This window comes from Metopolophium dirhodum, chromosome 2 (assembly GCF_019925205.1).
Source record: "Metopolophium dirhodum isolate CAU chromosome 2, ASM1992520v1, whole genome shotgun sequence".
Taxonomy (NCBI): Eukaryota; Metazoa; Arthropoda; class Insecta; order Hemiptera; family Aphididae; genus Metopolophium; species Metopolophium dirhodum.
The window spans coordinates 12812614-12824448 of NC_083561.1; the positions used below are offsets into that span (position 1 = coordinate 12812614).

The 11835-nt window shown below is 28.4% G+C and overlaps 2 protein-coding genes across 5 annotated transcripts; both read left to right on the top strand.

Moving 5' to 3' along the window:
* On the top strand, positions 1–2207 carry LOC132939704 (protein FAM76A). Its single transcript, XM_061007024.1, has 6 exons — positions 1–552; positions 645–709; positions 895–1108; positions 1176–1288; positions 1396–1621; positions 1709–2207. Exons 1-6 carry the CDS (start codon positions 457–459, stop codon positions 1931–1933), a joined length of 939 nt encoding a protein of 312 aa, XP_060863007.1. The 5' UTR covers positions 1–456; the 3' UTR covers positions 1934–2207.
* On the top strand, positions 1925–8124 carry LOC132939703 (popeye domain-containing protein 3-like). Of its 4 annotated transcripts, none has more exons than XM_061007022.1 (7): positions 1925–1943; positions 3322–3450; positions 3798–3979; positions 4254–4490; positions 4551–4703; positions 4767–4917; positions 7873–8124. In XM_061007022.1, exons 2-7 carry the CDS (start codon positions 3357–3359, stop codon positions 8034–8036), a joined length of 981 nt encoding a protein of 326 aa, XP_060863005.1. In that variant the 5' UTR covers positions 1925–1943; positions 3322–3356; the 3' UTR covers positions 8037–8124. The 4 variants fall into 4 exon arrangements, 3 of the variants coding, with proteins under 3 accessions (XP_060863005.1, XP_060863004.1, XP_060863006.1); XM_061007021.1 differs by lacking the exon at positions 1925–1943 and adding an exon at positions 2897–3189; XM_061007023.1 differs by lacking the exon at positions 1925–1943 and adding an exon at positions 2898–3189 and having other exon boundaries at positions 6180–8015.
* The last annotated feature ends 3711 nt before the right edge of the window (positions 8125–11835 follow it).

Below are 11835 nucleotides of genomic sequence, written 5' to 3' on the forward strand. Positions count from 1 at the left end.
TTCACGCCGTTCACGGACTATAATCACGTCTGTAACAATAAAGTTGTACCCACGATTTAAGATAATATATATCGTAATCGTGGTTATACCATAGAACAATACTGGTTATACTCTATAGTTCAGTGCTGTTATATCATTATGTGACTCGTCGTTGGCTGCACCGATTTTATCGTTTCGATTGGTTGGCGCGTTGTATCAGTATCACGATCCAAAGCTAATTTTTTTTTTTAAGGAAACCTAGTCGCCGTCGTCTGTAGTTGAGTTGACTGATCTTATTTCTTAAACGCATTGCAAACCGTAAGTTTGGCAATTTTTGTTTATTTTATCTACGTACACAAATAATATTAGGGCATTGTGTATTTGTGTTTGAATTTTTATTTTTTGATACGCAAGCAACATTTTTTATTCGTTGTTATTACTATTTACCGTACGTTTTACGAATAGTTAAGCTTCGACATGAGTAATAACAATAAATCGGCATTATTTGCTTGCTCAAAGTGTTTCAAACGGTATTTGTACGAAGATTTGTCTTCTGGGCAACAACTCTGTAAAGTACGTAGATTTAGTGCAATTTTTCGTTTCGCGTAATCGCCACCAGGCGATAAACCAACGTTTACATAATATGCCATTATTGTGGGTTTTAGGAATGTCGAGGATCATATCCTGTAGTCAAGTGTACTTACTGTCGGTCCGAATTCCAACAGACTGAGTAAGTAGTGTCACAAAATAATCTTACTATTAAAAACCAATTAATCTCATGGACCATATTAAAAATGAATTTACAAACAACTTGATGTTATAGTTGTAAGCTTTGTAATGAAAGATTATTAAACTAAATACCTACTTATATTAGTGTGTTTCAAAAATTTATAATTAATTTTTTAAAAATTTTAGTAAATCAAACACGAGTACAATTTGTAAAAAGTGTGAACAATTTGTGGCTCAATATGGTAGACCAACAGCATGTAGTTACTGCAATATCATAGCTGCTTTCATTGGCCAAAAGTGTCAGCGTTGTGCAAATTCTGAACGCAAATATGGGCCACCTGTAACTTGTGATCAATGCAAACAAAATTGCGCATTTAATAGAAAAGATATGGATTGTGAAGTAAGAATTTAAATAGTATCAACATTTAAAAAATAATTTTTCTTAATTATGTTTTATTTTATTTCAGTTGCTTGATGGAAAAGTATTATGCTGGTTATGCACTTTATCATTTAAACGAGCCTTAGCGAAAACAAAAAAAACTGATGCTGAAATGAAACTATTAGTAAAAAAACGTGATGGGTTAGTAATTAGTATTATAGTTAAACACTATGTTTAGTATTATAGTTAACCAATGTGATATTAGAAAATGTCAAGTTTTATACAAATTATTAAAAATTAATTTTCAGATCAAAAAATAGGAAAACTAAACATACAAATGTAATGAAATTAATAGATGATAGTGGTCCAGATTTTGCTTTGCCTCCACCTTCAAAAATGCATCGAAATTCTCATAGGCATGTTGATGTAAATTCAGATAATGTAGTGGTTATTACTGATCTCAAAGAACAAATAGCCTTGTTACAAAAACAATCTCATCAAAAGAATTTTCAACTGCTAAACAAAGATAAATTTGTAAGAGATATTAATATTTTTTTTACAAAATAAATAAACATATTTGTTTAATATCTGTGTACTAGTAATTTACAATTTGTTTATTAGATAACCGAATTGAAAGCCAAACATTTTACTACAGAAAATGAACTGCGAAATAAAATGAATTCGGACAAAAAGGAGTATAGTAGAGAAGTAGAAATGTTGCATAGTAAAATCAAGTGTTTGCAGAAAGAGGTTGCTACTTTATCCAAAAGTGGCGGTAAACGTGGTGTACATCTCCGTAAAGAACACGATAGTGGTAGTGGTACTGATAGTCCGTCTGTGACATAGTTTTAGTGTTGTAAGTACTACAAGTTAATGTTATATTTGGAATGTACTTTGTGATTTATTTAGTGATATACAATTTTTTTTTTTTGTTTAATCATTGTATGGACATAATAAATCTATGTCATCTTTACAATTTTAACCTATTTTCAAGTAAACTGATTAATTTATTATGAATTATTCTTAATTAAATTATGTTAAAATAAATTTTCCTTTTACTCTTCTACATTTAATAATTGCTCATCTGAAATACTGTTAGTGGGTAGCTCTATATTATAAACTATTACATAAATGTATTTGATTTTCTCTACTTTTTAACTTTAAAATTATTAATCATAATTATTTTTTTATATTATGAATGTTTTTTTTAATTTTAAGTTATTTTGAAGATAAAAATTAGTTGTCTTAAAATTAACTACTTACCTATGTTAAATACTGGGAACAATTTAAGTAAACAATTTTTTTTTTATATTTATGTATAAATATACTTGTATATTGTCTGTGGCCAAATGAACACAAATTAGATTTCTATAATTGTATGATTTTTAATATATCCATTTGTGTAATTATTTTTAATTTAATTGTCCTTGAACAATATTTTTAATAAAAAAAATGTGATTTAAAATACATATTTTAATAGCGATTATTGTCAAAGATTGTGAATAGTATTTTTCTGCATTTTTTAAAATGTATTTAAGTAAATATAGGTATTCATCCAACTATATCTATTGAAATACATTAATCATAATATTTGCATCTATTTATTTAAAATAGATATTCACATATACGTAGGAAACGTGTAAACATTCTTGTTCCTTTAATAAAAATTGTTCATTGTTAAGTCATAGTTACTAATTACTATTATGCAAAAATCCACTTGTAATGAAATAAAAGCTATATTATAATAAAAACATTGTATCAATTTGCAACCCTTCTTGCAACCCTGCGTGATAAGAGAAAAAAATCAATACCTGTAATCTGTTGAGTTCTCTTTATGACTACTAGGCATTACTGTCACAAGCATTGCGTTTTACTTATTCATTTTCACTAATTCTGATACAGCTACAACGATAAGTGTTTTTTTATAAACAGACTACAGTAATTACCTAAGTTTAAACTAATGAGTATAATTTTTTTAAATTAATTTAATACGTTTTTTTTCATTATGACCTCTTTTGGTTTTGGGCTTAGTGAAATAATTAGTATACCATCAGTTTTCAAAGAAAATAGCACTAACAGTACGTCATTTACTGAACATACAGGTAGGTTAAACAATGTATACATGCTTTCTTAAATTCTACATTAGTATGAGCTCTTTGAACGATCCATGTATCCATTTATTGAATAAAATATAGGTGTAATGTAACAAATGTTTTCAATCTTTTTCTGTGTAGTTTGGTGTATTGATTGGCGTCCGTCACAACATTGGATGTTTCAGATAGCTAATGTTCTGTTTTTTGTATCATACTCTGTGCCAACTAGTTATTATGGCATATTATTTATGCACTCAACATTAATTGCAGGTAAAGTTTAAAAAAAAAATCATGAATTAATATTATTTTCTTGTTTGCTATTTATTTAAAAATGATTGCCTTAACCACATTAATATTTTCTTGGTACCTATACTCTATTCAAAATAAGAAAATAAGAACAATTGTCGTCAGCGACGGTCAGGCTCATTGTCAGACACTTTCCCCACAGAGTCGTCACGCAAAGCCAGTGCTTTGGAACATAGCCACGTCCCAGTGCATAAGTTGCCCGCCAACTAACATTCTTATTTTGAATAGAGTAAAATACTTACCTATTTAACCTGTCTACAGATAAAAAGTAGATAAGTATTTGATCAATAGGTTCTTAATTTTGGTTTTAGGTTTTCTTATACTCATTACTTGGGCATGGAGAATAGTGTGTGCACCTGATTTATTCACTTGGAATTTATGTTTTCTTTTTATTAATATTCTACAACTAATTTATCTTATTTATCAAAGAAGACCGATTAATTTTAATCCAGAACTTGAACAAATTTATCGTAACATGTTTAAGCCTTTCAAGGTAAATTTAGTTAATAACTATGCTATATTCTATTTAAGAATAAACCAACTCTCATATGAAAAATTACCGAAGAACAACATCTTAACACTAGAGTTTTTAGGCAGCTCTACTAATGGTCATCATAATACGAGTATGAACCGAGACCATTACTTGTCCACTACTCATTTTATTCTTAAATGGAATAGAGTATAACAATTAACAATATCATGTACTCATATTAGTATATTATAAATACACACTATGTTATTTATTATTGATTTTACTATTTATATAGATTACTAGAATTCAATTTAAGAAATTGGTGAGTGAACAATTTGCTCAGATTGTTACCTTACACATAGGTGAGGCTTATGCTATGCAAAATATCACAAAAACTGATAGACTTGGACTGCTTATGTCTGGAAAAGCAAATGTTCTACAAGATCATCAACTTTTACATCCCATAGGACCGTGTGAGTTTTTGGATTCTCCTGAATTTGAAAGTAGAGGTTCTTCCGAAGACAAATTTAAGGTGGATGTTATCTGTTTTTTAAAAAATATTATTCATTATTAATATTCACTATTTTTTTAGGTTTCAGTAATTGCTGCAACAACTTGTCGATATATATTTTGGCAAAGATCAGCATTAGAATATTTGTTTGTGAAAGAAACATACTTAGCCACTGTATTAGCTACTTTAGTTGCGAAAGATATAACCATTAAACTTTACTCTATGAATAATAAAGTAAAACAATATTAATGCTTTCATCTAAAACTGCCAAATTAATGTTTTTTTTTTCATCTTTAGATTATGACAGATAAAGGATCACATTTAGATATCAGGTTACCAAGTATTACTCCAGCCATAGCATCAAAAGAATGTAAGCCACCAATAGTGAAAACATTAAAAAAACTAGCGGTGATCTCATCACATTGTCCTATATCACCTATACCAGCTGGTAAATGTATTTCATAAATTTTTAATTTGTGTTTTTGCATTCTGTTAAATTTATTTACCTACCTATACCTTGCGATTGTCTAGTTATAGAGCATTTATGACTGTTATCTAAAAGAGAAAAGTTAATTATTAATACCTACCATACTTGAATAATAGATAATGAATTGATTCTATTATTGCCTACTATAGTGACAAAAGACACTTAGTTGTAGTATAAACAATTTGTCAGGGCAGTAAAAAACATTTTTACGAAAGTTTGTATTTTGTATACTTTAATATTTCAGTTATGCCACACTGTTAGTTTTAACTATCTTCAAATTAATATAGTACCAATTCACTAAAATTTTAGGATTTCAAATTCTTCGGTTTTTTTAAATTTTTTTTTATACATTATTAGGCTTTTATTGTGTAGATACTAGAAATCTAAACAAATTAATTATAAAATATATGTATAGTTTAAATTTCAGAAGTAAAATGATAAAAGTAGGTAGGTACAACAAGGTACCTACCTATATTGACCTACAACTCATAAGTAATTCTTAAGTTATAAACAAATATTTGTGATATTAAAATAGTCTATACAAATTTAATTTAATAATATTTGTTGTACGTAATATAATTACGTTATTTATTTGTTATGTTTTTGTTGAATAGGTATGTGATAAATGTAAATTTATTTGACGCCTTTGAATATTAATTACACATATGATAATTAATTTGAGTACCGTTGTGTATTGGTTATATCTAACTTTATTACTGTAACCTTAATCATAGATTATCTGTTATTAAAATAATAATTCTGACCAGTAGACATATTATATTACAAATATTAAATGTAGAGGTACAGGTAAAAAAATATTAAATTAGTAAAATAGCTATTATGTAGTTAGGTATATAATATATTTATAAATACACCTATCCATGTGGAATGTTTGATCGGTTGCTGCCATAGGTTTAGGTTAAGCCGAGTTTCCCCACCAGCCCCTCCTCCCTTATTTGCCCCTATGAGTTAAGAATGTTTAGATAATATCTAGATTAGCCAGTAGACATATTTTTAAAAATATATGGTAATTCTATATTATGTTAATGAAATTTATTCAGTAAATGGGTATGAAACATGAATATAAACTGAAAATTATTTTAATAAAAACATTGTAATTAATTGTAAACATTTTTATTTTTCTAAAAGAATACATGTTATGTTATAAACATATGTATAATATATTTAAGCACATTTTATAATAAAAAAATAATTCATATTAGGTCCCTACTGCAGCTGACGTTATAGCAGCTTGGCTGGCTGCTTTCTAGTGTGAGATACCTACCTCCTACCTAAAAGTAAAACAAGATTATATTAGTTGATCAGTATTATTTTCAAAATTCCTAGCCTGTGGATGTAGATGATATAAATTGTTTTAGTTTTACCTATATTGATTCCTGCAAGTGAATGTGGTGTGTTTATTGAGTATGTATTTTGCAATTTTAATATATTGTAAACTTTAGTGTTACGTTGTATTTTGCATGTATAAATGTATTTTGCTCTTAACTATCTGTTTTTTTATTTTTACAATGTATATGTTTTTATATATTGTGTTTTAAATTCTCTAAGTGCAGTAAACTACCGCTCTGATTGTTCAGGATGGCGACAAGGTCTGGTTTATGATGAGTACCTAGTTTATTTTATAGATTATAGTATATTTATACATTATTTTAAACTGACCCAATGAGGTTAATATTTACATTACACATGATGTCATGATCTATACTTACATTTATGATTTAAAATTAGGTATATTCAATTAACAGAATATAATAATAGAATATATTTGGTGATCGCTTCACTGCCATTTTGCTATTCAGTATAATATATATATATAAAAAAAATTAAATAATATAAAAGCATTTATATTTTATTTGGTATACTTAAGAAAACATCATATTATGTCACATGTTAAATTGGAAATATTAAAAAACTATATTTGTTACAATAATTAGTTAGATACCTACCTATTTATTAGACCTAATTTATAATTACTAGGGCAGAGGACTTGTAATATTTGCATATTTGTTTTACACAGTCACAAAAATAGCAAAGTGCGAAACGAATAAGATTCATTCTTTCATAAAGCTAGTTTTGAAATTGTATTCGCAATTTTGCATATAAATGCATATTTTGAGTTTTTTTTGTTTTTAGGGCATATTTCTTCAGTTTTATACTTTTAGAGACATAGTTTTATTTAACTAACAATTTTATCAATTTTTTCTCCCATGACGTTTTTATTTTAATTAGCATAGAACCAAAACATAAATGTACTTTTAATTTTTGTCTTGGGTATATGTAATATAGTTTTTATTGTCCGCAGGCATAGGTACATAAAAGCGCTAGAAGGTTAAATTTTATTTTTAAAATGCATATTTTGGGTATTCAAATGTGTAAAATTAATATTTTTTGTGACTTTTTATGTTTACAAATCATCTGCCCTAATAATTACCTATAAATACATTAACAATTTGAAGGATATCATGTATTGCATATTTGCATAATAATTACATTATACCTTCATTTTTTCATTTTCATAAGTGTTATAAATTATTTTAATATTAAAAAAAAAATTACAGGAAATGATGTTCAATTTAACGAAGTAAAAATAATAAATACAATTTTTTTTAAATACTTACCTAAAATAATGATTTTGTAAAAGTAATGATAAATGTGTAGTAAATCATATTATTTTTAATACAATAGTCGATAAATCACAAATCGGTTAGTAAATAATAAAAAATAACTAGTTTTGTTTAAATATATTTATTATTTATATAAAAAAATTTATTTTCAAATATTTATTATCTTACTTATTTATAATATAAATAAATTACTTTAACTGATATACCTACTTAGGTATTTTGATTAATACAAATAGAAATTGTTAGGCTTGGTTTTATTTATTTTTATTAGTGAAAATCACCAAGTGCGATACATTGATTATGGATAAATGCCAGACAACCAACGGAAAATTCAATCGAATGAACTTGGCCAATGAAATGGGTAACACAGGTGTGGAAAATTGGCTTGAAAAAACTTCAAAATATCATAGTTTGGAAATGGCAGATGACGAATAAATGATATCATTAGCTATTATTTTATTATTTATTTATTGTTAACATAAACAAATGTTTGCTTTAAAAATACATTTTTATAATTTTTCAATTGTATTTTATTTATTCCTGTGTTGGTGAAATTGGCTCCAAGTTGATTTAGGTATAAGTATGCAATGTCACCACAAAACAAAATATACCTAAATTTCTCTTGAGGATTATATCAGTGCATTTGTATATTGTAGATATAAAGTGGTGTGCTCAATAATTTGTAAAAACTAGCAACTTAGTACCTATTTACACATACCTAATATAGATTTTTATGCCATATAATTAATATTTATACAGCCACAAAATTAAATTCTTATTTTTAATTATATATCTTTTATATTCATAAACTGTATCATGCCTATAGGTAATTTAGACTTTATATATGTACTTAATTGCCTAAAAAAAACCTGCCCATTACTGATTGACGATTGTATGCATATAATACATCTTAAAAACTTATCTATTGCGGTTGAAATGTATTGCATTAATATATTTGTCTGAAGACCAAACATACCTAATATATTATAATTAATATTTATGTCAGTTATGATTCATGACTACTGTTAAATGGTAATAACTATCAAATATACCACACAGTGAATACCGGTTTTTCAGCGAATTTTTATAACATTCATCTGTCAATGTCAGCGTATTTTATAAAAAAAGTACCTACCTATTTGGTTTTTTTTGCAATCACTAAAGAAATATAATAATACACTTTTTATTTGGTACGTTCAGAGAAAAGTAAATAAATCTTTGTCAATTCTCAATTTAGAAATCGTATAACAAATACATTTATAATAGATTATTCGAAACTAGTATTTGAATAGATGCCTACCCATAAGTCCAATTAGGAGGTGGCGTAGGCCCTCGTTTTGAGCTGTTTACGGACTTTTTAAATTTTCAATTTTAGATTCTGAGTGGAACGATGAATGTATTGATTTTACAATGATGTTTGTTTTTTTTTTTTACTTTTTATTTTTTTTTTGTGTTTGTGTACACGCGATAAGTAGTCGAAATAATGATTGGATTTTCAACTTCAGAAAATCCAATCATTAGTTCGATGGGAAAGTGAATTGAACTAATTAGGAACATTTTCGGTTTCCAATTTTATTAGTCTTTTTTCCTATGAATGTCAATAAAACTTTTTTTGTTGGGTAAAAAAGTTTGAAAATTTAATACAAGGCTCCTACTATATTGTTACAATGACATTTGAAAAATATTAAAAATCCTTAGTCACAGTTTTTTTTTATAAGCATTTTAAGTTCAAAAATTGACAAAATATGGAAAAATCACGATAATTACCAAATTATTTTGAGTTAAGAATTCAAAAAATTTTTCTTTTTAAATCTAAGATTTTAAAATTAATACAAGATTCCTTATCAAAAAAAAAAATGTCTATAAAAAAGTCAAATTAAATTTTTACGAGCGTATGAAGTTCATATTTTCACAATATTGGATATTCACTCGATTTCTCATATAGCGGTTTTGTTATTTTATTGTTATTCAAAAACAAATAACTGTAGATACATGAAAATTTTACTAAATGTTTATATTTTCATTTGCTATACACCATAAAATTTTAAAAATATTTTGACTTTTTTTGAGCTGCTTATGGACATTGTCAATTTTTAATTTTTTTTGTTTTTTTTTCTATAAATATCAATAACATTTTATTTGTAAAAAAGCGTGACAATTTAATGCCTGGCTCCTGATATATTTTTACAATAGCAGTTGAAAAATATTAAAAATACATATGCACAATTTTTTTTTATAAGGATTTAAAGTTCGAATTTTGACAAAATGTATCTAATTTAAAATTTAATAATTATTTTGTAGTTAAAAATTTATAAAATGTTCAACTTTTATAGCCAAGGATTGAAAATTTAAAATAAGGTTCCAGGTAAATAGGTTAAATATAAATTACTTTATTCGCAATAAAATCATCAAATATACTTGGTAAAAGCATAGGCTGACTGACCATTTTCGCTCAGAATCGTTTTTCTTATACCTACAATGATATTATATCATTGAATTCAAATTTAACATTAACACCATCCTTTACAGTGATCCTCTTGTAACCTACTGTACAACAGAGCGACATCCACTTACCCACTATTTTGGGTTGGAAAAGTGCATTTGTTCCCAAAATAACTACAGTAAAGAACAAAAAAAACATGACAATTAAATCGAATAAATAGGCTATAGGCAATTATAATAGCTTAGAAAAGTCAATGTCCTTTTCTTTATGTGTCACAGTACTACAGAATCATTTGAAAATCTATCTTGATGCATATATGTGCGTATCAATTTTTTATCTTCCTCATTGGTAAAAAACACTTCTATTTTTCTCCTTTAGGGGTTGAATTACCAAAAATCCTTTCTTAGCGGACGCCTACATCATAATAGCTATCTGTATACCAAATTTCAGCCCCATCCGTCCAATGGTTTGAGCTGTGTGTTGATAGATCAGTCAGCCAGCTTACTGTTTTATATATACAGTCATACAGATGACATCTCCGTAAATTCCATATTCTAAAAATAGCTAATATGCGATACTAATATTTAAACCCGTGCTACTACTATGATAGCAGGTTATCTATACTCATATAATAATACTATACTCAAGCTGTTATTCAACGATGTATCATATTATATTCATATCATTAAAACTAACATTAATAACAACAATTGACTATATATTCTATAAATTTATATTAATTATTATCGAGTTGGCTAAAAAATACCTACCATATTTAATTTGATAACTTTTTTTATTATAGGTGGATTTAAGAATGAATATATTTAAAAACTTAGGGGGGCTTCAATAAAACTAGAGGGGCTAAGTTAAATGTTATTATTATCAGAAAAAGCATCAGCCTTGTTTTTAAATATGTATATATATTATATTTAGTATATACAATATACCTCCGTTATTTTCCGTAAGGGTCACTACACTGGTAAATTATAATACGTTCACGTGACCAAAAACCGCAGTATATTTTATTGAGATTTGCAATTTAAGAAAACCACTGTTGGTTAACTCACACGAGTCGATGGTTGACGGCAATATAGTGACGAGTGCTCAAGACGAGACTGTTGTGATGACGACGAAGTCAACAGTGACCGAAAACTCTGAGCGAGCGAAAACAGCTATATCGGTGCTTCGGGATCAGCGGCGACTGGAGGCGTAACTCGACCGGCGGGATTACCACTGGACGAAAAACGAAGAAAATCGGCGCCGCGGGTCCTGATACACTCCGTGATTTACGTCCTGGAAATCCGTCTCGGTCGCGTCTGCTGCCGTTGCCGAGGAGTCGCGCACCGCCGAACCCTGAAACGTTAGGAGTTTCCGCGGATCCGACGATGCCGGGCGTCCGTGTTCCTAGCATATAATTAGCTCCATCGCTCGCCCATCGTGCTCAGCGGCCTCCGCCGTCCGATCATGCCGGACGCTCGCCGATCCGCCAGATGGTCCAAGAACCTAACCTAACCTAACCGCGAGCTCGCGACGCCATCGGCCTCGATATCGTCGTTCTGCGGGTGTCATGCAGAGTACGTATAAGGGTGACACACCACCCCGGACACAGTGTGCTCTTTTACGTACATCTCCCCGCGTCGCCGCCGTGTTGTCTGGTGTTCTTCGGCCCAAGCCCGGATTAAGACCTTCAGGGGCCCAGGGGCCAATACACGGTTGTGGGCCCCCCCCACCAATAAAAACAATTCTTTAAAATTATAAAAGTAGGTATACAATAAAACAAATTTAAACCTT

What these genes read in the sequence shown, in the direction of transcription:
- LOC132939704 (XM_061007024.1), top strand. Translation starts at nt 457, where the DNA reads ATGAGTAATAACAATAAATCGGCATTATTTGCTTGCTCAAAGTGTTTC. An exon ending in CTGGGCAACAACTCTGTAAA is followed by an intron (nt 553 to 644) that starts GTACGTAGATTT and finishes TGTGGGTTTTAG; the next exon opens with GAATGTCGAGGATCATATCC. An exon ending in TTAGTAAAAAAACGTGATGG is followed by an intron (nt 1,289 to 1,395) that starts GTTAGTAATTAG and finishes ATTAATTTTCAG; the next exon opens with ATCAAAAAATAGGAAAACTA.
- LOC132939703 (XM_061007021.1), top strand. Translation starts at nt 3,093, where the DNA reads ATGACCTCTTTTGGTTTTGGGCTTAGTGAAATAATTAGTATACCATCA. An exon ending in GCACTCAACATTAATTGCAG is followed by an intron (nt 3,451 to 3,797) that starts GTAAAGTTTAAA and finishes TTTTGGTTTTAG; the next exon opens with GTTTTCTTATACTCATTACT. An exon ending in ACATGTTTAAGCCTTTCAAG is followed by an intron (nt 3,980 to 4,253) that starts GTAAATTTAGTT and finishes CTATTTATATAG; the next exon opens with ATTACTAGAATTCAATTTAA.